The 26,485-nt window shown below is 37.7% G+C and overlaps 7 protein-coding genes across 8 annotated transcripts; 4 read left to right on the top strand and 3 right to left on the bottom strand.

Moving 5' to 3' along the window:
- Positions 1-5: 5 nt before the first annotated feature.
- On the top strand, positions 6-3,400 carry LOC132199856 (vacuolar protein sorting-associated protein 35). Of its 2 annotated transcripts, none has more exons than XM_059624921.1 (11): positions 6-150; positions 295-499; positions 569-692; positions 752-1,145; positions 1,195-1,278; positions 1,342-1,545; positions 1,600-1,748; positions 1,813-2,130; positions 2,195-2,363; positions 2,420-2,599; positions 2,653-3,400. In XM_059624921.1, exons 1-11 carry the CDS (start codon positions 148-150, stop codon positions 3,214-3,216), a joined length of 2,394 nt encoding a protein of 797 aa, XP_059480904.1. In that variant the 5' UTR covers positions 6-147; the 3' UTR covers positions 3,217-3,400. The 2 variants fall into 2 exon arrangements, with proteins under 2 accessions (XP_059480904.1, XP_059480896.1); XM_059624913.1 differs by having other exon boundaries at positions 12-150; positions 292-499.
- A 44-nt stretch (positions 3,401-3,444) lies between these two features.
- LOC132199877 (XK-related protein 6-like) lies at positions 3,445-6,997 on the bottom strand. The gene is made up of 5 exons (XM_059624949.1): positions 6,447-6,997; positions 6,287-6,388; positions 5,980-6,194; positions 5,714-5,893; positions 3,445-4,845 (listed from the first exon to the last, which is right to left on the bottom strand). The coding sequence occupies exons 1-5, from the start codon at positions 6,722-6,724 to the stop codon at positions 4,250-4,252; spliced, it is 1,371 nt and encodes a 456-aa protein (XP_059480932.1). The 5' UTR covers positions 6,725-6,997; the 3' UTR covers positions 3,445-4,249.
- A 518-nt stretch (positions 6,998-7,515) lies between these two features.
- On the top strand, positions 7,516-19,752 carry LOC132199870 (coiled-coil domain-containing protein 174). The gene is made up of 7 exons (XM_059624936.1): positions 7,516-7,869; positions 8,038-8,237; positions 8,317-8,520; positions 8,580-8,869; positions 18,795-19,016; positions 19,071-19,232; positions 19,340-19,752. The coding sequence occupies exons 1-7, from the start codon at positions 7,531-7,533 to the stop codon at positions 19,618-19,620; spliced, it is 1,698 nt and encodes a 565-aa protein (XP_059480919.1). The 5' UTR covers positions 7,516-7,530; the 3' UTR covers positions 19,621-19,752.
- LOC132199882 (uncharacterized) lies at positions 8,925-16,185 on the bottom strand. Its single transcript, XM_059624963.1, has 3 exons — positions 15,937-16,185; positions 11,188-11,355; positions 8,925-10,473 (listed from the first exon to the last, which is right to left on the bottom strand). Exons 1-3 carry the CDS (start codon positions 16,007-16,009, stop codon positions 10,076-10,078), a joined length of 639 nt encoding a protein of 212 aa, XP_059480946.1. The 5' UTR covers positions 16,010-16,185; the 3' UTR covers positions 8,925-10,075.
- A 330-nt stretch (positions 19,753-20,082) lies between the features above and the next one.
- Positions 20,083-23,207, top strand: LOC132205006 (death-associated inhibitor of apoptosis 2-like). The gene is made up of 7 exons (XM_059633815.1): positions 20,083-20,372; positions 20,699-20,929; positions 21,047-21,320; positions 21,530-21,724; positions 21,779-22,145; positions 22,206-22,273; positions 22,335-23,207. Exons 1-7 carry the CDS (start codon positions 20,118-20,120, stop codon positions 22,514-22,516), a joined length of 1,572 nt encoding a protein of 523 aa, XP_059489798.1. The 5' UTR covers positions 20,083-20,117; the 3' UTR covers positions 22,517-23,207.
- A 215-nt stretch (positions 23,208-23,422) lies between these two features.
- LOC132205408 (RPII140-upstream gene protein) lies at positions 23,423-24,651 on the top strand. Its single transcript, XM_059634447.1, has 6 exons — positions 23,423-23,693; positions 23,755-23,920; positions 23,975-24,063; positions 24,117-24,250; positions 24,320-24,434; positions 24,491-24,651. Exons 1-6 carry the CDS (start codon positions 23,542-23,544, stop codon positions 24,603-24,605), a joined length of 771 nt encoding a protein of 256 aa, XP_059490430.1. The 5' UTR covers positions 23,423-23,541; the 3' UTR covers positions 24,606-24,651.
- On the bottom strand, positions 24,650-26,440 carry LOC132205397 (twinfilin). The gene is made up of 7 exons (XM_059634434.1): positions 26,280-26,440; positions 26,017-26,094; positions 25,852-25,963; positions 25,394-25,794; positions 25,193-25,336; positions 25,021-25,142; positions 24,650-24,969 (listed from the first exon to the last, which is right to left on the bottom strand). Exons 1-7 carry the CDS (start codon positions 26,302-26,304, stop codon positions 24,814-24,816), a joined length of 1,038 nt encoding a protein of 345 aa, XP_059490417.1. The 5' UTR covers positions 26,305-26,440; the 3' UTR covers positions 24,650-24,813.
- Positions 26,441-26,485: the final 45 nt, after the last annotated feature.

Raw genomic sequence — 26,485 nt, forward strand, 5'->3', positions numbered from 1 at the left:
TTTAGCCTCTCAATCACTCTTCCAATCGCAGAAAAGATCCTTGGCGATCCTTGGTTTTGCTCGTGATCATGGTCGCCCATCCCCCCAAATAAAATTCATTTCATTTTTCATTGAGGGAGGACAGAGGACACCCAAACAAGCTGAAGAATGGTAAATATTGCATTATAAAAAGGAAATCAATTGAGTTTTAAGGCACATCCTATTAAAAAGCAAAACGGAAATTCCCGTCTCATTTAAATTCACAGAGGCACAGGTCTTAAATCGGCTTTTAATCTGTTTTGTTTTGGTCAGCAGCAGCCGACGTCGCCCCAGCAATTGTCACCCGTGGACGAGCAGGAGAAGCTGCTGGACACGGCCCTTGGAGTTGTCAAAGTGCAGGCTCTGGAGATGAAAAGATGTTTGGACAGGAACAAACTCATGGACGGCTTGAAACACGCATCCACCATGCTCGGAGAACTCCGAACGTCTCTTCTCTCGCCCAAAAGCTATTACGAGCTTTGTACGTACATATAATTTTTTAACAGTTCTATATTTTGATTTTTTTACCAAAATATTTTTTACACTTCAGATATGGCAACGACCGATGAACTGCGCTATTTGGAGCAGTATCTTCTGGACGAGTTCCAAAAGGGCCGCAAAGTAACAGACCTGTACGAGTTAGTGCAGTATGCTGGCAATATTGTCCCTAGGCTGTGAGATATATATTTTCAAAAAGTTTTGTAAGCAAATTAATTAACGTCTTCTTTTAAAGTTATTTGTTGATAACTGTGGGCCTGGTTTACATCAAAACCAACGATTCGATCAAGAAAAATCTGTTGAAAGACATGGTTGAGATGTGTCGAGGCGTCCAGCATCCCTTGCGAGGTCTGTTCCTTCGCAACTACCTCCTGCAATGCACAAGGAATATTCTTCCTGACATTGTTGAGTCAGATATTGAGCACGAAGGCACGGTCAAAGACTCCATCGACTTTGTCCAGCTGAATTTTGCAGAAATGAACAAGTTGTGGGTGCGAATGCAACACCAGGGACACTCAAGAGAAAAGGAGCGCAGAGAACGAGAGCGGGAAGAGCTTAGGCTGTTGGTCGGAACCAATTTAGTTCGTCTTTCTCAACTGGAGTCGATCAACGTAGAAAGATACAAAAAGGTAGTTTTAAATCATGGCTTATAATCAAATGCTTAAAAATTGTTTCCAGCTTGTCTTGCCAGGAATTTTGGAGCAGGTGGTTAGTTGTCGAGATGCAATCGCTCAGGAATACTTGATGGAGTGCATCATTCAGGTAATAATTATAATTTAAATCTTCATATAAGTTTGCTTTAAGATTACTGTTAACTTTTCATAGGTTTTTCCTGACGATTTCCATCTGCAAACCCTGCATTCCTTTTTGAAAGCGTGTGCTGAGCTGCAGCAGGGAGTCAACGTGAAAAATATCATAATTGCACTAATAGACAGGCTTGCTCTCTACTCACAGAGGGCTGATGGTGGCATTCCAGCAGAGATACGCCTGTTTGACGTTTTCTCTGAACAAATCGCTCAAATTATTCAGGTAAGATGATTATTAATTTTTATTTTACTCTCTACTTATCAGAACAATACTCAGGCTCGCCAGGACATTCCAACTGAGGACATCGTTGCTCTGCAAGTGTCTCTCATTAACCTCTCTCTTAAATGCTATCCCGACAGAGTTGATTACGTCGACAAAGTTCTTGAAACAACGGTGGATATTTTCAAGAAAATGGAGCTTCAGCGGTAAATTAAAATTTACTTGAAAAGTTTAATTATTTTTAATTAATTCTAATAATTTTTTTATTAGAGTCCAATACAACAGTGCTGTGTCAAGAGAGCTTGCAAAACTTATGAAAATCCCAGTGGACAATTACAACAACATTTTAACAGTGTTGAAATTGGACCACTTCGCTCCACTGATCGAATACTTTGATTTTTACGGAAGGAAAGATTTGTCTGCATATCTTGTCACCAATGCTCTTGAAAACGAAACTCTCATACCATCTCAAGAGCAAGTGGACACTGTGCTGACCATGATTGACTCTATGATCCAAGATCAATCCGACCAGCCCAGCTCCGAAGAGGATCCAGATGATTTTGCTGAAGAGCAGGGATTGCTTGGAAGGTCAGCCACAAAAGCAATTTAAACAAACAGTCTTAAGTCATTAATTTCATTTAATATATTGTAGATTTATCCATCATCTAAAGTCTGAGGTTCCTGACCAGCAATATTTGATTCTGACTGCTGCTAGAAATCACTTCTCTCTTGGAGGTGCTAAAAGAATAAAGTACACCCTGCCACCACTTGTGTTCCAAGCTTACCAGCTTGCATATCAGTATAATTCGTTAAAAGAAGAGGTACTGATTACTTTGCTTGCTTTAATTATAATATATTTTGATTCTCTTTTTACTAGGATGCAAAGTGGGATAAAAAATGTCAGAAAATTTTCCAGTTCTGCCATCAGACCATCAATGCGCTAACGAAAGCAGAGCTTGCTGAGCTCCCTCTGCGTCTATTTCTCCAAGGTGCCATTGCAGCTGGAAGCATTGAGTTTGAAAACCACGAAACTGTTGCCTATGAATTTATGTCTCAGGTAATTTACTTAATATTAATTTTATTTAATTATCTTAATATGATCGTCTTCAGGCATTTTCTTTGTACGAGGACGAAATCTCAGACAGCAAAGCTCAGTTGTGTGCTATCACCCTGATCATAGCCACAATTGAACAGATGGCCTGTTTCGATGAAGAAAATCACGCTCCTCTGCGAACGCAATGCGCTCTGGCTGCCTCAAAACTGCTGAAGAAGCCTGACCAGTGCCGTGGTGTGAGTGCATGTTCGCACTTATTTTGGTCTGGAAAATCAAAAGCGACCGGTGGCGAGGCCATGCGAGATGGAAAGAAGGTGGTTGAGTGTTTGAATAAGGGGTCTCGCATCACCAACCAGTGCATGGATTTGGGAGTCAAGGTTCAGTTGTTTGTCGAGCTGCTGAACCACTACATTTATTTCTTCGAAAAGGGCAATGACCAAGTTACGGTGCAGCTTTTGAACCAACTTGTGTCCAAGGTCAAAGAAGAGCTGCCTAATTTAGAAGCAAACGAGGAGACAGAGCAAATTAACAAGCATTTCACAAACACTCTCGCTCACCTTCGAACAAGAATGAGCGCCCCAGATGCAAATAGTATCAACTTTGAAGGGCTTGTTATCTAAACTTTGGATCAATGATTATGAAATTAAATTTTACTACGACCAGGCATTTTATCTTCCACGTTGGCATTTTATGTTGATCATGTTTTGTTTGGAGAAATTCTATTGTAAATTATTATTGCACTGGGCAAATAATTATTGTATAAAATGAATTATGAAATAAAGCTATCTATTAGAAACTAAGAAACTGATAAAATACTTATTCTCGTCTACTTGTAAAAAAAATTCTGATCAGTTAAAAGATTTGTTTTATTTGGTTTCAAAAAGATCTGGATGTGAAAAAGGTATACACTGAATGTACAAAAATAGGAACATGACATCTTATAATTCAGTGACCAACAATTTCATTTTTAGTACATTTTAGTTTTACATTTCAATATTTAACAAATTAGAGAGATTTTGTATGAAAGACAGTGTAAATCTATGCTAAAAATAAATTACACCATTACATAAACAGTAGAAATTGGCATTACAGTGTTATGGTTTGGACTGCAATGCATGAATAATAAAGAAGCTGGACGCATTGTTTGAACAAAAAGCATTCAAATACACAGCATTGCAGCAATTTTTCTAAGTAGAACTATTATTGAGTAAATGGAATTTCAAAATTTTGTATGGGCCAACGTTACTGTAAGAGCAGGGTTTACAATTTAGAAATATATTTACATTTGCTTCAAATTAAGCATTAAAATATTAATGATTTAACAACTAAAACTATTTCAAAGCTGCAAAATCATACAAACGAGAAAAAATAAATTTCCTAACACCCTGCTCAATATTTTAAGATCACAGCGGCAGCAAAAATTTGTGAATTGCGCCAGAATGCAAAGGCAACATGGTTTGATCAGCAATTGGTCAGGATCAGTAAAGATCTGCAGACTAGCAATCATAGCATCCAGTGGACAAGTGGACTAAGAATGTAAATTTTTTAAAAAGGTTTCAGCAATTGTTAAGTAGATTATATATTTACAAAATATAATATTCAGCCTGTTTCGGCCACCTGTCCACTTCATGCGATTCCTAAATTCTTTCTAGACTAACTACATGCAGAAGCAGTCAAGTCTTCATCCGTGTTTCGAAAAGTTATGACACAATTATCTAACTTTATCTGTTCCAAGTCGTCATCAATGGTTTCGTTCAGATCATTTATTTGGAGAGTAGAATTTGAATTGTGGCACCTCTGCCTGCAAATTGACTCTTTCGGAAGATCAAAACTCTTTTCAGCAGTGGGATGGAACCACCCATAATAGACGAGCATGACAATAATGCCAGCAAAAAAGCTAACAGAAGCTCCAACGAAGACCATAGTGAAATACCAAGGCTGCGTTTCGTTGTAAATACTGCAAGCGTACCAGGTCAACATTCCAAGATTCTCAAAAAAGAAAATCGAATAGTAGAAGAGGTAAAAATTTCTCGTTCGGCCTTGAATGGTTGAGATGTAGACGAACAGATATACTAGGCCAAGGATCCAGCTGTAAGCCACGGTCCAGGCATAGGTGTAGCCTTCGCAGCCAGGTGGAGGCTTCCAATAGGTCAGCCAAATGGTCATTACAAGACAGTGACAAACTACTATAACACCAGTCCAGATGGGATACTTTGAGGCAAGAATGCTGAAGGAGAGAATTCTTGATACTGAAAAAGATATTAAAATTGGTTTAAATTTCCAGTGTACAAATATCAGATGAAGAAATAGAACTTCATGGTGACTTGAACTGTCTTTTCCTAGATGGATTTATTGAGTTGTTTATTGATTAAGAAAAAACAATATCCTGGTCTACATGTTTCAGCTGTGGGCTGCAACGCTGCAGCCATAATTCATAAGCTGTGAAATCGTTATGACAAGAATAAATAAATACAAAAATCAACTTTACAAAAAATAATATATTTTTCCTTAGAATAAACAACTTTTTTGTGAAAATTCATTTAAAGTACTGCATAACATTTTTATTTTATTTTTTAACAGAAATTTAACATTTAAATTCAATTATTTTACAAATTAATTTTTATAATAATTTTGGTTAGGATATTTAGACATGTGTTTTGCGTGTATGTTTCTCGGCGGTGGTCGAGAGAAGACTAAAGAAAGGAACGTTCAAAACAATTGTTTTAATATTGCGACCAAAATTAATATAAAAATTACTTTGCTAAAAAACTGAATTTAAGTGTCAATTTTGTGTGCATGTAATACGTAATTAAAAATAATTTCATAAAAAAATTGATGATTTTTAAAACGTTGATTTTCTACTAATTCTGGTCAAAATGATATCACAGCTTATGAATGAACTATGGCTGCAGCCCGCAGCTAAAACATGTAGAGCAGGATATTATTTTTTCTTAAACAATAAACAACTCCTAAAACCCATCAAGGAAAAGCCAATTTTAAATTAAAACCACCATGAATCAACCATACATAGGGGAATTCTACCACAAAAAAAAACTTCCTTAAAATTAAAAACTTATTGTTTTTTGTGCTTAGCACTAAGCTTGTAATGAAATTTACCTGCTATGAGAATGTGCCACGTGAATTGAAGGGCACTGCCAGCAACAGAAATATTCTGTTTATGGTCTGTGGCGAATCGAATCGATCTTTGGTAAGAGGCCATGGACCAAGCAATGCTAATTAACGATGTTATAATGGAGAGTGCCTGAGGTGCATCCTTTAAGCCAAGGTCACTGATAACTATAATAAAGATTCAAATATTTTACCAAGTTTATTAATTTTTGTACGGATTTAAAAAAATATATCCTATATTGTAAATAATTTACCTTTATCTAGGCCCAAATCTTTGGTTTCTATCATGATTATTGTGAACTGCAGAACAAGCTGTGGTGCAGCTTCAAGAAAACATTCAAAAACCCTCAGCAAGGCAGCGTCGGCATCTTCTTTTAGCATCAGTTTGTAGTAGCGCTTTTGATTCTCAAAATCCTTTCTTTTCTCGGCCTGCCTACATTTCCAACCATGGTGCCACGAATCAGTATACCTGAACAAGAATTAATTAATTTAATTCATGTCCTGCTCATGTCATTTACAATCTGGTTATTTCAATTTCATTAAAAAAGTTTTTAAAGTAACCTCAAAACCGGTGCTAGTTGCAGCATCATGACGAAAAACCTGAGCACCCAGCACCCTTTGGAACGTTTGTCTGTCACCTCTCCAGCCTCGTCCTGCATGTACCTGTAAAATCAAACGTCAAAATGAGTCAATCGTGTGAGTGAAATTTTGATGAACGGACCATCTAACACTCAAAGCGATTGTTATCATTGAGGGCACAAGCACAAACATCAAGGTCAGCACAGCGTAGGTGACTTTGCCTTCACCGAAAAACACCCGAGATAGGTTGATGTCGAAGAGAATATCAATGATGTAGCTGCTGATGGAGAAAATTAGGATCAGCAGCTCCCACGTGTGGACGTGGTAGCGGTGGTTGGGAACCGTGTCCGTCTCGTCGCGACCCTTGCACTCGCAGGGTGCTGTCAGGCGGCTTGCTTCCTCCTTCACTGTGGATCCCATGATGATCTTTCGTCAGTCTGTCGCTCTCGTCAATCGCTCCGACGCAATTTTCAGCAAATGCATCTCCTCAGGTGCGCAGATTCGTCCCGTAATCGGTCATGATGATCAAGTGTGATGATTAAGGCGTCCGATCTTGCCCAACATACATAACAAGAAAACGTGAAGCTAGATCGAAATGTCTAGTCAAGGCCGAGACTAGTGTAGTCAGTGGTAGTGACTGTGACTAGTTGCGTTGCCTGCAGCGATTCACTCGGCGACGCTGATTGGTAATGTTCGATTTGCCAGCCAATCACAGTCGTCCTTACTTTGTTGCAGATAGTTGAATATTTGAGGGAAAACCACGTTTCGAAGGCAAACTGGAAAATTATTTTAATATGAAAAGGAGATACATATAATACAGGTCTGTAACTGTTCTTAAATCTAAGATTTTCAGTTATAAATGTTTCACCACTTCCCTTTCATACCTTCCGAGTTGCATGCGTTGATGCACTTGATGCGTTCAGCCTTTTATCATTTTTTATGTATGTGCAATTTGTATAAAAGTAGGTTATCTCTCTCGCTGAGGTATAATATATAAAATTCCCGGAAAATTCCGAAATTCATAAAATTTTTGTTTTCTTTGATAGTTAAAAAAATGTTAATTGGTAAAATTAAAATAATCATGGTGATTAAAATTGTAATTATTGGCAAGGCCTGTAATAAAATTGTACGTGTGTGACGCATGCAGCCATGCAGGCTAAAAGATATTATGAGAGTCGAGGCTGTCGAGGGCATCGCTGCTGTTTATAATTTTAGCGAATTTTTGTATGTACACGACCAACTACACGACACACCGCGACACACGACACGTATCCGATGTGCAAATAGCATACAATGTTGAGTTGGCCAGCGTGCTCAACACCTGCTCGTACACAGGGCTGACAACTATCCAAGAGGTAAACAAAAACGGAAGGCTTGTCAGGCGTGATTCGAGGACGACAAAGAAGAGTCGAGAGAAGACAAAACAACAAGCAATAAGAAAGAAATATAAGGACCCGTTTTTGCTCCTCAATCCTCAAGCGTCATTTGAGTATACTCTGCAGAAGCGTCCAGCAAACCAGCGAAATATGAATGCCTCAAAGAAAATTGACATCAATCGATCCACGGTTTGTGTTATTATGATGCAATATTACTTTTGCAAATTGATATTGCAACGAAAAATTTTATCGCATTTATAATCACATCATAGTCCTTATTCTTGGGAAATTATCAAATTTTTACATGGCTCATAAGCGCTTAAATAATTCTTATGTTTTTATTTAATTGTGTTACAGTTGATCAGTTTGAAAGCAGAATTGAGCCGAAAGCAAGAGGAGGTCAGTCTTGCAAAAACGCAGAACCAATTCACAAAACCGTCCACCTCAGAGAAGAACACAGTGAAAAAGAGTAATATTTGGGACAAAAAGAAAACTGAGGAAAGCAAGAAGGAAAGGCGCGCGCCCGAGGAAGAAAATGAGAGTTATCTCAAGTCGAGGTACATATTATGTTATGTTTTAATTAAAAAATATATTTTATAAATTTTGAAATTTTAAAACTAATTTTTAAAATTTCAGGTCGGCTCTAGAGGCAAAGGCTAGACTATACGAAGAACTCTCATCACCCAATGCGTCAAATGCAGAAATCCTTGCAGCTCAGCAGTGCTTGTTAGTGGATTTTCGCAGAAAGCAAAGGGAAAGGGACCGCGAAGAGGGCGAAATTGACTATAGGGATGAAGTTGACGACACTCCAGCTGGAGACTATGGAGACGAAGGCGACTGGTATATCGAATGAAGATATTTTTAACAACTCAATTATTTATAATTATTTTTGTTAAAAGGGTTGAATATACAGACTGCCTTGGCAGAACCAGACGATGCCTCCGAGCGGACCTTCCTGATGTGCAGAAACAAAACAACAAACTTGCTGACTCTCTCGGAATGAGGGAAACTCGCAGTCGTAGCAAAAGTAAATCTCCAGAGAGAAAACCAAGGCCTCCGACACCTCCATTGGAAGAGCAGCTGGTGTCTGGAGATTTGCAGAGAGAGGCATTGAGAGAAAAGTGGGAAAAGGAGCAGGCAAACTTGCTCAAAAAAGATGACGTCCACTACCAGGACATTCTCTATGATGGTGAGTACCATTCATTGATTTTTTTTTTATAATTTTTCGACATAAGTGAAACATTTTTTTATTGTTCTTTGATCATTTTATTCGGTATACGTACATTTTGACAATTTTTGTTTTAAGTAAATTGGCAATTAGAGACATAATGATTTACTATTATATTCAAAAGGAGTGATTTTGAAAGATCCATTTTCCAGAATTTGTCGTCAATTTTGATTTTGATTCACTTGGAAGGTAGAAAATATAAAATCCATTCAGGGTGCCACTTTCTTGCTAAACCCTAATTCACAAGATTCAAATTATTTGCTCGGTTTTTCAACATAACTTTCTATTTCTGACTTATCAAATGCCACCCAGCGCTGAATCCTTGTACAAATGTCAGGTTAAAACCATCATTACTCTGTGGTATAGGCAACTATCATTAGAATTTTTCAAGACAGGTCGCATAAATGCAATTAACTTTAGCTACGGTTTTACAATCGAAAGCTTTTGAGTTAGTGTTCTACCTAGCATGAAGCTGCGTTCGTTTGCTTTCTTAGCTAAACATATAATTTTGGAAGTGAGTGTTTGTTCCACTGTAGCAGTTTTCAACGTCGCAAGTATAAAATTTAAAATAGTACAATAAGAAGGATAAATATATGTTGATTTCATCTGGCTACGCTCTTAAAATCGCTAAGAGTACTATATTTTCATCCTGTTTATATAATTATCTTACTTCGTGGAATTACAACTTTTAAAAGTTAAAATCTGAACAGGAATACATGACACGTTTCTCGCTTATGAGAGATAAATTTCAAGATGAGTTTTTATTTTTGCTTTAATCCGTTTAAACATTGTAGCACATCTGTTGTTTAAATTGGGATTCTCTTTTTTAAAATGAATTAAAACCTGGAACGTCAGCTGCTAAATAGGCCTGTAGTGGAAATTGAAAGAAGTCACTCTCTTATACTGATAACCTCCTGTTTACACCATTGCGCTAAAGGAACGTCATTTAACAATCAGCAGGCAAAAAAATAATTTAAAAAATAAACAGCTTCTATCAATAAAAAAAAAAAATTTAAAATTCTCTCGACATAGTAAAAATTGGAAAATAATTCAAACGACATAGAAAAATAAACTGAAATTTGAACACCGAAGAAGTACTATGGCTCTCAAAAGTACTTTCTTGTGAACACAAAATCATTATTGTATGAAAAACATCATTTTCATAAATTAAGCAGCGTTTGGCGTCAGGATATGTCGGCCCACTAACAGAGCAAGGCTCGCAATCAAACAACCCCGGGGGCGGCCCGCCCCACTTGACGGGGGCGATTCGGGCTTTGTGGTCGACTGGTGGAGATCTTTTTTGTGGAGGCCTTTTTCCTCGTTGTCTCCGGAGTCTCTGGTCTTGGGGGACGACTTTGGTGCTTTGGTTGTGACGATTTTGGGGATGGTCGTGGGGGCAGGCGCCGGGGGTGGACGCCGCGTCACTGCTTTTGGCACTTGGTTGCTTGGGGCCTCCTGCTGCTGCTTATTGCACATTTCTCCTCGACAGTAGCAGTACTCGACGCCGTTGGCTACTTGGCAGTCTTGAACTGGAATATTGCTGCACATTTTGGAAACATGCTTTCCTAAAATGAAAAAAGAAAAAAAAACATTATAATTAAACAATATAGTGTATAAGTTAAAAAACTTATTAAAATTGTTCAATTTTACGTATTCATTCTATATTTAAATTTTTTCAATTCAGATATTTTCTAGTAACATAAAGTATTATTATTTTTGCTAAACTTTTTCGTTCAATGAAATATTTGGAAGTTTGCAATTTTTGTAAGTTAAAACCAGTTTAAACAATTTACTAGATTAATATTTTAATTTTTACTTAATAATTTTTCAATTTTAAAATTTTTACATGACAACTTCAGTTGATATTTAAAATAGAAAATATTGTTTTTTATTATTTTTCAAGGCAAAAACTTTCTCAGTATTGATTTATTTATAAATAATATGATGTTTTTATCAATATCAAGAATAATTTCACTTTTGATTTATGTCTTTTACTTTTACGCGGAAAAATAAATAGCCTTCTTATTGGTTTCCATTATCAACATGATCAGCCCCCTTGCAGAGCCATCGTGAAAACAATTGTGCAAAGTGGCGAGGAGGGTGAGCAAAGTTAACTTGTTGCTAACGCAAAAGCCATATGATCGCAACCAATCTTTCCGCCGGAACAGAGCACGGAAGGGACCGTCCAGCCAGCGTCTCACTTTGTACGACTTCTTGGATGCGTTCCAAAAAGTCGCACATAAATTACTCTGGCTATCACACCTGGCTTTGGCACTCACCTTTGGTTTGAGTGAGGCATCCTGACTGCGCCTCATAAGGGCAGTCCAGGTTCTGCGCCTTCGGACCGCAGTGTGGAACAATGTTCAGTTTAGGAAACTGAATTTTAATTAGCGCCGTGCCGTCCCTCATTTCGTCTGAGCTGCATATCTCACATCTTAGGCTGCTCACTGGAACAGAATTGGAAAGAAAATTAAAGAATTTGCGCAATCATGTTCATTTTTATTCTTCTTATTATGGAAGCAGAATGAAAGATTATTATAGATTTTTTTCCTGATATTCATTGTTACTCATTTAACAGTACAAAATTTGAAACTAAGACTATTTGGTTAAAAAATTTCAAAAAAAAACAATTTTTTAGGAATATTTTAGACACAGAAAATTGATTATAAATTTTAAATTTCACAACAATACTCTCAATACTCTATGTATGAATTTAAAAATTATTTCAAAAATTTCCATATATTTTTTTTTAAGTAATTCACAAACTTTTGATATATCATCAATTTGTATGAATATACTGAAATTTAAGTGAAGCTTACTTCTTTTTTATTTCATTCATAAAACACCCTATATGCATAATTATGTAAAAAAAACTCGTTTTATGAGCCATAATTTTTATTTGAATTTTGAATTAAAACTAGGAATTATTTTCATTTTTGCAACAATCATTACTGTCTTAAAATAATTTTTTGCTGCTCTTTTAATATTATACTAATATTCTAATTTATTTGAAAGTGTTCTGAAAGGAAAATAAAAATAGGGGACATTAAATTTTCCTTAAAAAAGCAGCGAAAGGATTTTTTTGTTTAAAGTATCTTTTGTGACGAAAATGCGGCAGCGCGAGTCAATTACTCGTCTGGCTCTGCTCATTTGCTATTATACATCGGGCAAGGTTTTTTCAAACCAGACGTGCTGTGCTCCGCAGATAACAGAAGTGCCGTTTCCCCGATGTAATTTCCATTTCGAGCGCGCAAAAGTGTAAAATTCTTAGTTACGATCGAAAAACTCCGCAGGCTCATCTCGTGTATATATTTTTGGAAAGTTGCCAATCTTCCCTTTTACACCCATATCCGACCTGTTGTTCATGAAGCGACAAAAAAGGAGGAAAAATAGGAAACAGGAGCCAAGTAAAATGAAGTTGGCTCCACGTTTCCTTTCTGCGAGACGGAGAGATAAAAAATGAACGCGCATTTATTATTTTTCTTACGGCTCGTTATTCCGATTTGTATCTGTATCTTTTTTCATTGACATCTCCTGAGAAGAGTTGAAAAAAATGTGCATCCGACTTTGATTTACAAACAGCCAGAAGGGTGAAAGGTCGCGTATGTAGAAAGAGTGCTTTTCTTTTGCCCCGTTGGCGCTTTTATTGTGCGCCGACCAATAAACGCAAACACGACACGATAATATTGCGGCCTTAATCGCGTCATTAATGCTTTTTGAATGGGCGTTCATGTTCCGTGTGTTGTGTGCGGTCTTGCATCGCGAGCGCGTCTCATTTGCATGTTTATTTTTCTATCACCAAAATAAGCAAACGACACAAAATAATAATGCTGTAATAGTAAACATGCCACAGGACCAGGATGCAGCGTCACGTGACAAATCACGTGAAATCAATCGGTCCTTTCTTTTCCCTCTCCCGATCAGCGGGCGGGCGCGCGCGACTCATGACATTGTTGCGGTGTCCGATGTCGTCGTATAATAATGAAGGATTTGCTCTGACGAACACGCCGATCGTCGAGTCTATTATTAGAATCAATTTGCCCAGGCTCAACGAGACCTAATTAGCAACAACGATCAATAAGCATCGTATTAACACGCGATATCATCTAAAACCATTTCCTTTTAAGCCAAAATCAGAAAAATATTATGTTTGTTTTTATGTGAGAATTTCATACAAGTTTAAAGACTTTACTAATTATTACCATTTGGGAAAAGGAATTGTTGGGAAAAATAACAACTATAAAGAATTTTGCTTTAACTTCCAAGATGCAAAAATTTTAAGTTGATGTTTTAAATTCTTATCTAATTAGAAATTTGTAATGCATCGAATTTTTTCAAATTGTTGTAAATTGTCAGATTTATTTTAAAATCTGGATTCAATTCAAATATTTTGTAATAAATACACTTTAATTTAAAATTTTAGTTGTTCATAGATATTTTTGCAACTGAAACAGAAATGGCAATTAATGCAATGTTTTGAGCTAAATATATATTTATTGCAACATAAAATGTTGATCAAATAATTTGTCAAATTATAATTTGTTCATTCTCTGCTTGTCTTGCTGTGCGAGGCCCAAATTAATGAGCTCCTTTTAACACCACGGCTGATTAAATTTTAACCCTAACTCTAGCTCTTTCTTGAACTTTTGCCAAAATTTATTTTAACCCTCTCCAAAAAATTTATGGAGCAAATTACTCTGCAAAATTATTTTTCTCTGCACATAATCTAATATTATTCTGAAGTGTGAAACTAAAAACTTCATCAAAAAGAAGTGCAAAGATAAATCTCGTCTCGCCTCTCCTTTGGGTCCTACGTCAACCTCAATAGGGCGACGAGTCAATCGCAGCAAATCCCATCGCGGCGGGATCGCAAAAATCCGCGCATTTGAGCAGAGTGAATGTCAAACGACACGCTCGAGCGATTCGCGTTGGCCCAAAAGCGATTCTGGCCAGGATAAGGCGTTGACATTTCATTTCGCGTTCACCCGTCCGTCCGGGTAGATTATGTAGCCAAAAACGGGAGAGACGCGGATGAAGTACAAGAAGAGCTAACTGTGTTGGTTCCTGCAGTTAGAGAATGACGTCGATTTTGCTAGGTTGACGTCAGTGGCTAGGAATTGGCGCATCTTGTTGCCGAGACACCTGTTTCTTGGCGATAAATCCGTCCCTTCCCCCTTTTTTGCCATGTTGACTTGAGCAGCTCCCGAATTTCAATTTTGCATTAGATAGCGATCTGTCGGCTCAAACAATGGCCGCATGGTAATTAAGCATGCATCCTGCCGTCGTCGTTCACAACAAACACTGAGGGAGCACAAAGTGCTTTGCAAATATTTGCCGTGGGCGGCTTTTAAAAACTCATTAGCCGCGTGATTGTCGCACTTGTTCTTCATGGCGAATCATCATCGAACGCAACCTCTTGTTTGTGTTTATTTGCGTTTGGGCTCTGGCGAACGATTTTTGTCGAGAATAATGACATGCCGCATGAAATTGCTCTTTTATAATCTCCGGTGTGAGAGGATGAGTTGATATTTTTCCGCCAAGTGTTGCTTCTCTCCCTGAAAGAGCTAAACAATTCTGCTGCTGATGGGGAAATACATTTTTAAATGTCCGGCCCCCGTTAGCTACTTTTTGTCTTCAGACGTCATTTGTGTTTTACACAGTAAAATCTTTGCCATGCTTTCTTTTACGTCAATTTAATTTAAATTTTAGTATTTTTTTAATTTAGTCTGAGAAAATGTCCAAATTCCAAGTAAGATTTGCCGCACAATAATCAAGAATAATGTAAAAAAATTTCAGTCTTAATTTGCTAGATCAGAAATTCCAATATTTTATTTATGATTGTCTCGTCGGATCAAAAGGTCAATCCAGGTCAATCCCATTCATACATTCTCAGTGGAGCTGAAAGCCGAGTTTGATATTTATTTCAAGCAAAACTAGGACCCTTTCTTATATTTTTTTTTATGCTGCGGTTTTATCTTGCTGAACTTAAACTAATTTTTTAAGTATTAAATCTTGAATTTTCTGTATAGCTCGAAAATTTTTAATTGAAAGTGCTCTTTAAAGATAAAAACCGTTAAAATTCAAATTTAGTCATGTCAAGAAGAATTACTGCAGTCAAAATTTAAATTTTTTTTCTTTTTCGCCTCAATAAATATTTTCTCTTCAGAAAATTGGTCAATTTATTATTGAAGGTTTATTTTGCTTTTGCCCTTGAGCTATAATCTCATTTGAATCAAAGTGGTGGCATTATTCGGAAGTGCAATTATGCAAATATGCTGTGGACGACGCCACATATTATTGTTCCTACAAGCAAGAGCTTCCCGGCAAATTAGAACTTATTTGACTCGTACACATATTTTTGTCCCTAATTTAAATTCACATCACGCAGCGACTCGGCAATTATGCTGTTTGCAAGTTTAAGATTAATCTCGGCAATTACAATCCAGGATCTTTTCACACCTGGCTGATACAATCGGCTGGAAAATTATGCATGCTAATAAACAGAGATGCCGTGCGCCCGATAATGTAATTCAAAACAAACGGCCCAATTATCGATCGGGCTCGGCGTATTAACCTAGCCCGATCACGGAAAGCGGCTCAACCCCATTCACCTCGGCATGAAGTGCGCGACAACGAGGCTCCAATTATATTTTTATATTTTGTTTGCCCTCCGTGCCTCTCAAGAGAGAGAGAGAAAAGAAAATCTTTACATAGAAAGAAGAAACTCATCTTGCCCCACTTTTTTATACAGCAACACAAACACATTTAGGGAGAGGTACACATATTATACCACCAGTGGGGTTCAAAAATAAAACGGTGGATAATCCCTGCTGCACCCCTGCGGCCCAGACGTGGATCACTCCTGATTAATGCACTACTAGCGCGAAATCAATAACGCTCCGAAAATAATTGATCGGAAGGAAGGTGCGAGTTGTTTTGTTTGGGTTAAGCACCCTTAGCACGGCCCCCGTCGCACACGGGGTGGGTGGTTGGTGGTGGGACGGGGTGGTTCGGAGCTGGACGCATACCTGGCGAGGCGACGAGCGGAATGGTGAGGATCAGCAATTGTCGGATCACATTGTCCAAGGGCGATAATTTCATCCTGACTGGCTAATTAGAACGTGCCGCCGCGCCTGGGAGGCATTGGTTCGATAGCTCCAGAGCTGCTGAGTGCAGCCTCCGACCGACCACGACGACGACGACGACCAACTCCGCGTTCGTCTCACCCTCCCGCAGTCAGTGAAAACATGCGCACTGCTCTCTCTCTTTCTCGCTTATATTAAATTGACGCACCGCCGAATTCTCTCTCTCTCTCTTTCTTTCGCTGGCCTTTCTTCTCCGACGTCGGGAAATTTATATTTTACGTCTATACTCTGACAGGATTTGACCTCTTCACCACTCTTTGATTTTGAGATTATTATCGGCGTCAAGGGTGTCTCTCATCTTTTTCTCGCCTTTGTCTCCAAAGAGACGGAAGTTGTTTTTGTTTGGCTGCCGTGAATTAATTAAAGCTCTGCCAAACTCGTAAATTTATAACAGCTTTGCCAAATCTGCCTTAGTTTACAGATTAGCTTTTCAAAACTTTTTAATATCCGAGTCAGGTATTTGGAAAAGTTTACTTTCCCCGCGACGAAAGCATAATGGAGAAGAGACATTTATGAGCAAACTTTACTTTTTGTGGGTGCCAAACTTTTCCTTTAATACTGCAAGCGTGCACAACACAAAAACCCCCATAACCGATGAATAAGTTGATGGGAATTCTGATTTGTGTGTGTCAATTGGCACGCGAACTTATTTTACATGTATATTCGGCGCGGGCATCTCTCTTTCTGAAGAGGCTGAATGTGCATTTTTTATTTTGTTGCGCTGGTGGCGGGACTAAAGGGGCACCGCCAGCATAACCGCGTCACAGGGTCGATGGGATCCATTGTGCGCGAGCACTCCCCTGGTGTCAAGGATGAAATAATCGATATCGCGATGGCCAACCAGCATTTTGCATTTGCCACACGGCCCCTCTACGAAATGCATCCGACCGCCTATTCATAATGCACTGCCAACTGCGGATTCATAACTTGAAAAGCCTAAAAAAAATCAATACATATAATTATAGTGTAAAGTTTCTTTGAGAGGATTTTCATAGTATTTTTTTTTTGTTTTTCTCAAAGCAGGATTTTTTTCATTTAATTATATTTATAATTCATTTTAATTTTAAATAGAGAAGCTTCTCAAAACAGCGCTAAAGATCAAAGTAATTTGTTGGTATTAGTGAGAATCAAATTCATTAAGGAAAGTAAAATGAGCATGAGCAAAAAAAATCGGAAAATATTCGCGAACCTTTTAAATCGTATATTATATTAATTTAAAAAAGGAATGGACGCAACGTAATTTTCTGTGTGTGCTAATCACTGCTGACGTATACATTGAGGTGCAAAAGAATTTCTCATTTGCGTTTCAAATAAGAAACGCCGCGCCTGAAAATAGTTCTAAAAGCAGAATTCTTGCTTGTAGACGCAGTAAATTCCAGCTCGTTCTAAGAATTTTGGTCTCAAAAGCAAAAGATGTAAATAAATGTTATGACGTTTTTACAGTTTCAACAACTTGCTGATAATAATATAAATAGCAAATATTTAAACAATAAAAATTGTCAGATTCATTAAAAAACTCGGTAAATTTCACAGTTAGTTAAACATTTTTTTTTTCATATTGTTATTTAAATTCCAATTCTATAATGTTCTCTTAATGATCATAGAAAAAAGAATGAAGTCATGATAATAATACTGCACGAGCTTTTGTATTGTAATCCAATTGCTTCTTCGTTGATTATCATTAACACAGTTGGGAGCTAGACGTGCCGAGACAATTAAACTCAATTCACTCCAATGGAGATTAGAAACGAGTTTCGTTCATTCTATTCGTAGAGAGCCGGCTCGATAGAAAAGGCTTTTGTTTCTTTCCTTCTGCGCCGCAAAGAGACTTTTCTTTTCTTTATTCCTTTGCGAGCCGGCGCGAGCACGTTTATACATAGAAGAAGAGTTGATCTGTGCATAAAAAATCAAATGGGGAGGTCAACACCCCCCTTGTGGCTGTCGCCGCGCTGCAGACCAGAAGAGAATTTTTTCACCCCCTGCCCTGCAGCAAGGCCGCCGTGATGAATGGGACGGTGTGGAGGAAGCGCATTTGATGTGGCTGGAACGAATGGGCCTGCAGATAAGATTGCGCTGAATTTTTAATTGAAAGGCGCAGAGTTGCAACTTTGAAGTAGCGAGGGGGCCAAAATAAATAGATAGGTTGCGTGGGAGACACAACTTTTTAAGCAGCGTGCTGAAACTTTCAAACTTTTACCAGCTATAGGGGTGCTAAATTAACAAAATCAATGCAATAAATAAGCACTGCAAAGGGTTGCAAGATTTTTATTTTTGAAGAACGTCAAAAGAAAAATCTCCAAAGAAATTAATGCAAAATTTTGAATTATTTTGTCAAATTCAATTTCAACTCCTATAAATTTTAATACATAATTATTTTGTTTTTAGTTGTTTTCTTTACATTTAATAAAATAATTTTTTAGGAGAAAATAGAGATAAAAATTTTTAAATTTTGACCCTCATATATAGCTAAATAATTAATTGTAATTTGTAAGGCGAAAAATTAATTGCAATGTCTTATAACAAATTTCCGCAAATTTCCATTTGGTATGTCAAATGCAGAAACTAACAAATAAATATAATGTATAATCTGATATAATCAAGAATTTAATGATATCAAAATAATTGAAATTTTGTGGATCAAATAGATAATATTAATAAAAAAATAAATATTTTAACTGTTTTTCTAATCATAAAAATTGTTTTATTTAATAATTAAATAATTACATATTTAATTTTTGCAGAGGTCAGAAATCACGGCGTGAGCTACTATGCGTTCTCCAAGGATGAGAAGCAGCGAAAGGCCCAGCAAGAACAATTGGCCAAAGTTCGTGCAGAAACAAAAAAGCAGCAAAATGCTGCCTTGGAAGGACGGGAGCGACGGGCGCAGCAAATGAAGGCGCGACTCAGGGCGGCCGCCAACAGGAAGAGACAAAGGCAAGGGTTGCCTCCGCTGCCAGACTCAGGTATAACTAAAGAATCGCATTTTATCAAGCAAGTCATCATTTTTTCTCACGCAGATGAAGAATCGGAGAGGAATGCGTCAGATGAGGAGGCCGAGATGGAGCGCGTCTTGGGGAAAGCCAAACCAGAAGCAACTGTGGAGCCTGAACCCTTGGTTAGGGAGGAGCAACCCCTTCCTGCAGTGGTTAGACCTTGGGACAAACACAAGGAAACCTATGGTAAATATGCGAGATCTATTAAAATAACTAATTAAATGTTGTTTCTAAAAAATCAAAGATATATATTTAAAAAAAAATTTTTTTAATCGATGAAATTAATTTTTTAGTGATGTCTCAAGAAGAGTGGTCGGACAAGAAAAGAGCAGAGAGGAAAAGTGAATTTGCACCTCCCAGCTCATTTGGTCCTAGTCGAAAGTCTCGTAGGCGATCTCGAAGCAGAAGTCCTCCAAGGAGAAGGAGCTCAAGCAGCAGCAGTGGTGAAGAAGTCATCGGACCCTTACCACCGATGCAATCAACCAGTTCTGCGCAAAAGGCGCCAGTTGATGACAATTCAATTTTTGCCGGACTGTCGTTCCTAAGAAAGCAAGTTGAAGACAAAACAAGCTAAATAATAATTCATTGAATTAGAGTCTAAAACTAAAAAAAAATTTTGTTTCAACCAGCCACGCAGGAATATGCTGTTTTGGTCATTTTTTTAAATTTAATTTTTGGAATATAAATTAAATAAAATATTAAGAAAGTTATAATTTTAATTCTTTTTCTTGAAGGTGAAACCTCAAAATTATTATTATAATTATTATTATTTTTTTGCATGGAATTTTATATTTATTTTCTTCTAAAATTTCTTTTTATTGTTCGTCATAATTTATTATATTATAATTATGGAGTGTGTCTAAAAAAAGGTGTTGCCTCGTTTTTGCTAAACAGAATGTAACAACGATTGTAGTAAATTACGCAATTTGGTCGTGAAACTCGTTCCGAGTCGCAATAATTTCTGCACGGCCGTGACGTAACCACAACCAATGAGATCATTTGTTGTTTGAGCTGCCACGGCCACGCCCACCAAACACAAATAATTCTTCCTCTTGCCTCTTGCGAGTGAAGATGTCAGAAGAAGAGGACCCGTTGGAGTCCCTTCCCGACTCGCAGAGCCCAGTTCCAGGGCCCTCGTCGGGAATCTCGGGGTCCGAGATGAATTACGAGAAGCGCAGGTTGGAAACGTTCCAGTCGTGGCCCGCAAACGCGGCCGTCGAGCCCCGAAAAATCGCCAAGGCTGGCTTTTTCTACACGGGTAACGAATTGGAAGTCCGTTGTTTCAGCTGCAATCGGACTCTTTCCGAATGGGATTACGATGATCAGGTTTGATTTTTACATCAAATTGATTATTTTTAAATTTTGTTTACGAATTAAACTAAAAATCTATCATTTTTAAACTTTTTTCAAAACTTAAAAGGATTTATTTTGTATGGATTAATATTTATGCCCCTTCTTTGACATTTTAATGGCCGGAATTTTTGGCGTTCTGCCACCGTTTTAACTCTCATTGAATAATGTATGTATTTCAAAAAATACAATCATTTTTAATTTTTACTTTTGTTATGTAAGACATCAAATTTTATTAATTTAATTTTTTTTTTAAATTCATCTAAATAATTTTTATTAATTATATTTTTCTAAATTTGTAGGTGATGGTGAAGCACAGAGCTTTGAGTCCAGAGTGCCCTTTTGTGGTCAGCCCTCTCGAATGCGGAAACGTGCCAATTTTGCGGCGAGAATCATCAGGCTTTGCGCAAGCTCAGGTTGATTACAGAATTGAATCGGAGCGTCTTGCTTCATACAGAGGCTGGTCGTCACCACACGTGACTCCAGAGGCGCTCGCCAGAAATGGACTCTACTATCTTCGGGAGGGAGACAAAGTACATATTATTTAATTTTGATGTACAATCTTAGTTGACGTAGATTAGTATTTTAATAATATTATGAAGGCAGTAATTTTATTATAAATATATAATTTTTTTAAATGATTTTTAAAGGTGGCCTGTGCGTTTTGCTCAGTGCAAATGTTCAATTGGAAAGCTGGAGACAATCCTCTCATAGAACACAGAAACTTCAGCCCAAATTGTCCTCTTCTGATGGGTTACCTTGTTGGAAATGTTTCGCTTGATCACACTGGGAGTGGTACTTTGATTGATCACGGAGAGGAGGATGATAATTACGAAATTGTCTCAACTTCTTCATCAGACGAAGGATCTGACGAGTACGGCATAAGAGAAAATTCAAGACCTATTGTCATTCAGCCATTTTCAGGTCTGACAATGAAACAAATATATATTATACTAGTTTGACCTCATTTATATCATAAGTAAAAGCAGTTTACTTGTTGAGGCTGTTTGTATTGAAAATTGTAAAAATCAGGAGCTTTAGTTAAAACCAACTTTTGAATAGTAGCAAAGTTTCAACATGGACAAGGCAATTTTTATTTTCATAAAAATTTCTTTACTTTTATTTTATTTTAGGCCCTGATGACCTGACAGGGGCAAACCCTGACAACGTTGAGCTTGCAAACAATCCTAGGTATGGAGCAGTGGCTCATCGACCTCCCATTCATCCTAGGTATCAGACTGTCCAATCTAGGTTGGCTACATTTTCTGACTGGCGCAGACAAACACCATCCGCAGAATCTTTGGCAGCAGCTGGTTTCTTCTACCAAGGTACTAAAAATTAAAATGTTTTAAATTGTTTTTGGATTTTGTTTTGTTTCTTAGGAATGAACGACCATTGCAGTTGCTTTCATTGCAACGGTGGTCTGCACAACTGGGATCCGAATGACGACCCGTGGGTTGAGCACGCTCGGTGGTTTTCCAAGTGTCCCTACGTCAACATTGTTAAAGGCCAGGACTACATCAAGGATGTGGTCAAGAACAAGCCTCCCATCATTCCTGTGGTTGACCTGCACCTGAACGACGAGGGAGAAGTCAATGGCGAAGCAAACAACGAAAACGAAGCAGAAAACCCTGCGCAAAATGGCCAAGCGCAGTGTGAGGAAGCAGAAGAGGCGGCAGCTATTGCTGCAGAAACTCTCCCACCAACAGACGAGACTGAATCAAAAAAATTGGAGGATGAAAAAACTAGGTTCACAGTTTCGTTAATTCTGTTTTCAAAATTTACTTATTCAAATCATATTTATAATAGAAGTGAAGGGCCAGACAAAGAGGACACTTCAAATAATCCGAAAGAAGTGGCTGGGCCAAAAGAAAAAGGTTGATTTTTTTTAGAGAACTTAGTTCATCAAAAGTTAATTTTTCTGTCCCCTTCAATTAGAATCTGAAGGCCCTTCGGCAAGTGAGGCTCATCTCTGCAAAGTTTGTCTGGACGAAGATGTGGGGGTAGTTTTCCTGCCCTGTGGTCATTTGGTCTCCTGCGTCCAATGTGCGCCAAACCTCAGCCTGTGCCCTGTCTGCCGGAAAGAAATTCAAGCCTCTGTTAGAACATACTTCTCATAAGCGCCCTAATTTTTCAAAGTACTTAAATTTAGTTAACTCCCCAAAGATTTACGACTGAGCATTTTAAGTCTTAATCAAATGCGCTGTTCCAAATTCCTATATTTAACCTGTAATATTTACAGTTCTTGATTAATGTCAATTATGATGTATCATTCCAAGCTTCTCTTACTCACTATCTGCTGCTTTAGTAGGAGCATTTATTTTAATTCGACGATGTGAATGCTCAAAGAATACCTCATTTTGATCCATTCAAAGGATAATTATTCAATAATTAACCTGGCAAATAGTCTTTCTTATTTAAATTATGATATTAAAACTCAAGTTCAAATTTATTGATATCCATAGTGGTGATATTCGAGAATTCATTTTGTCAATTTTAATCAGAATGCAAACAAATGCAAAGATATAGTTCAATGTTCTTATCATAAATGCATGATAAATTACTCTCATTTTAAGCGGTCCTGTTGCACACAGATTAATGGATTTGTCTAGTCACTGATCTCTTGTGCAGAGTTGGTTACATGTTAAGTAAACAGCCTTAATTAAAAATATTCTTTTGCACTAATTGTGTAATTTAATTGCCATAACGCTTGTACATATTATAGAAAAGTACCATAATTAATTTTTATTTTACAACTCCAATGTGTAGTTAAAAGGTGAATAAAAAATATTTTTCTTCTGCAAAATAAAAGGCAAATGAAAATTTTGATTGAAGGAGGAACAATCTAAGTAATCCAACAAGAAAGCATCATGCATGGTTTTGGATTAATTTGAGCAAGGATCTTTCACTTAGAAATAAATCAAATACATAAATAAAAGATCAATCCTTTTTTACTTCCTTAGCATTGAGGGCATTGAGTTTGAGTGAAGGGGCGTGGCTTACCCACCCACTTTCATTCGCTCCCCTCACATGTGAATATTGTGAATGAAAACTACCCATAATAATATATATTTTTTACGGTTGTCTTTGGTTGTCTCCTCCGACGGAGTTGTAAAATTTTAGCAAACAGTTGAAATTAATCAAAATGACCTCTTGGGCGAGTAAGTTGTACAGCCCACACACAGGATCAGATGTTGTGGGAGAATCAAAAACCCTGGCTGCTCTTGTCGAGGAGCAGGTAAAACTCAGAGGCGACCTGACTCCAAAAGAAAGACTTTACAGCATGTACAGCGTTGAGTAAGGATGCAATAACACTTGAACTAGACTGATTAACTCACAATCGTTTAAATTTATTTAGCGAATTTGGCAACTACAGCCCTGAAATTTCGTCAGTAGGAGAAATTGGAATGGCTAGTTTCATTGTAGGCGGATGTGTTGGGGGTTTCATCCACTCTAAAGCTTCGTATTTGCACTGGATGGATAACAACAAGGCCACATCATTTACAGACCATTTAGCCGCGAAAGTAAGAAATCATTTAGTATTGTCCTGGATAAATTGTAATTAATTTAATTTTCAGAGGAGTCTGCAAGACGCTGTTGTTAAAGGAATTTTTAAAGGTGGATTTATGTGGGGTTGGAGAACAGCTCTATTTTGCTCTGCATACCAGTAATGTTAATCCTCTGCAGTTTGTTTGCTGTTATATAAGGCTGATATTATAGGACCGTATCATCAACAGTCGCAGTTTATCGAGGAAAATATGGAATTCTCGAACACACTTTTGGAGGATGCACAGCTGGAGCTTTGTACAAAATGAATATGGGCCTTCGAGGATTCACAACTGGCCTCATCCTTGGTTAATTTATTTTTATTCAAATAGTAGCATGTCTGATTATTTAGTTACAATTGTGTTTTACGTATCTAGGAGGAGTTTTGGGCACCGTGGCAGGCGCGTTATCTTCTGCTCTTTGTTACTTAACGGGAACAGAAATGGAACACATTAGATTTTATCAGCACCAATGGAAATTAAGAGAAGAAGAGTGAGATTTTTCTTAAATAATTATTCCCCAATATTTTTCATTCTTTGAATGATTAGGAAAAAGAGGGAGGCAATACGAGCAGCACAAAAGAAGTCGGAATTGGATCTCCGAGATGAATTTGTAGGAAAGAACCGCGGTCTGGACAGCGTAGATCAGAACAATGCTTCTTAGTTGTGATACTTAAATAAACTAGGGTTAAATAGAAAAAAAATGTATTAAACGATTAACATTTTTTTAATGCTCATTAATATGCGTAGATGATTAGGCAAGAACTATTTGTTTTTTATAACCACTAATACAGTTTTATGAACTTCAAATTAAAAAAGTAAAAAATATGATGTCGAGGCTGGGTGGCTACACTGCTGCAGCTGGACACCGATCACTGGTCTCCCTGGACTGGTCTTGTGATCCGCTTGGCACCACGGTTGGGAGGACCCTTTGGCTTTTCAAATTGGGGCCGGTGCAAATTCTTCTTGGGATGAAGTTCCTCGAGGAGGAACTCTTCAGTCAGTTCGTCGCCACTGTCAATCTCCAGCTAATTTAAAAACATGAAATTATTTTCAACCTAAATTGCAAAAGTTCATACCTTTTTGGCTATTGCTACATTCAGTCCATTTTCGATGACATTAAGGAGAGGTGCTTTGCAGCTTGAATACAACATGCGCTCTTTGATTGAACAATTGTAGCCCGGCATGGAGTAAATGAATACTAAAAATGTATAAAAGATATCAAAATAATTATTAGTCTTAATGTCTTACCAAAACTCTCCATAAAGTCTCCCTCATGAGTGTGTTTGAAGTTGAAAATGTGATACCTAGCGGCATCTGTAGGTACTTGTTTTGGAAGCTGGGGCACAGTTATTGTGTTGGTGTCATCTAAGTGAATCTCTTCCTTTTCAAGATCTATCATTAAGATAAACTGAATATTGCGACTTGAATTGCGATTTAATCAAAACCAACCAATTCTCAGCCGGAGGTAGTTGTATTTTCCATCTGCGAAATGGACTATAGCATTTTTTGCCCCGACCGACACTGGGAATGCCACTGACTGCAACGTCTGTTGGCGGGCATCGACTCCTTCCGTGGATGTGCTTTCGTTCCTCTTCAACTCCATCAGCTCCTCCTCCCTGAATGTCAGGGGTGCAGGAGCCTTGCTTGTGATTCTATGGTTCTTGAAACCCTGCAGAGTGACGTCTTCTTTTGACGTCCCAAACAACTCTTCGGTGATTTGACTGCTACCGAATTCCTGTTTAAGGGTTGCCTTTGTTGAGGCATACAGCATTTTCTGCCTCACAGGCGAATCCTCTGGTGACCAGCTTATCAGGACCCAATCAAAATTGGAGCCGGTTTTGGTATCAAGCCTGCAATTAAATGTTTTAAGAAAAATAAAAAATTTTATTAAATTTTTGTAATAATACCTATAAAGCAAATAGCACGGTTGCTTTTCCTGGACCATTCGTGGTACACACAAGTCGAAATCTTGCTCCCAGGTTCCTTTGCTGTTTTTATGCTCCGCCAAAATAAGCTCCTCTATTTACGAATAATTTATTAAAGCAAGTTCTTTTTTTAACAAATTTCCTTGCCATTTTCAATCGAGACTTTGAAGACCCTCACTTTTCCGTCCCGGCATTTGCCGAAGAATTGCAGCAACTCGTTGTTTGCTATGAAAACAATACATAGTTTAAAAAGAGTAATTTATTCGCTCCCCGTACTCCGTATAAAACAAGCAAGCGATTGAGATAATGAAGCCTTTGAAGAGCACAGTAATAAAACACGGCTTCAAAGTGACAGGTGTTTTCAATCAGAACTCGACAAGAACAAGGAAGTTATTTTTTTAAATACATGCCTTTAATGCCCGTTTGGTGAGACATCTTTCTCGAGTCCGAGTGTAGTTGCAAAAATACTGAAAAACAGCCAAAACCTTATCTCATTAGTGCGAAATCTGGACGAAATGATCACCCAAGAAGAACCAAAACTTCCTGCCCCGCCCCTCTGCGAAATGACAGACCGAACGAAAACATCCTCTTTGGAGCCACCAAGGTCTGGTCACTT

This window comes from Neocloeon triangulifer, unplaced genomic scaffold, assembly GCF_031216515.1.
Source record: "Neocloeon triangulifer isolate White Clay Creek 2 clone unplaced genomic scaffold, ASM3121651v1 ptg000001l, whole genome shotgun sequence".
NCBI lineage: Eukaryota > Metazoa > Arthropoda > Insecta > Ephemeroptera > Baetidae > Neocloeon > Neocloeon triangulifer.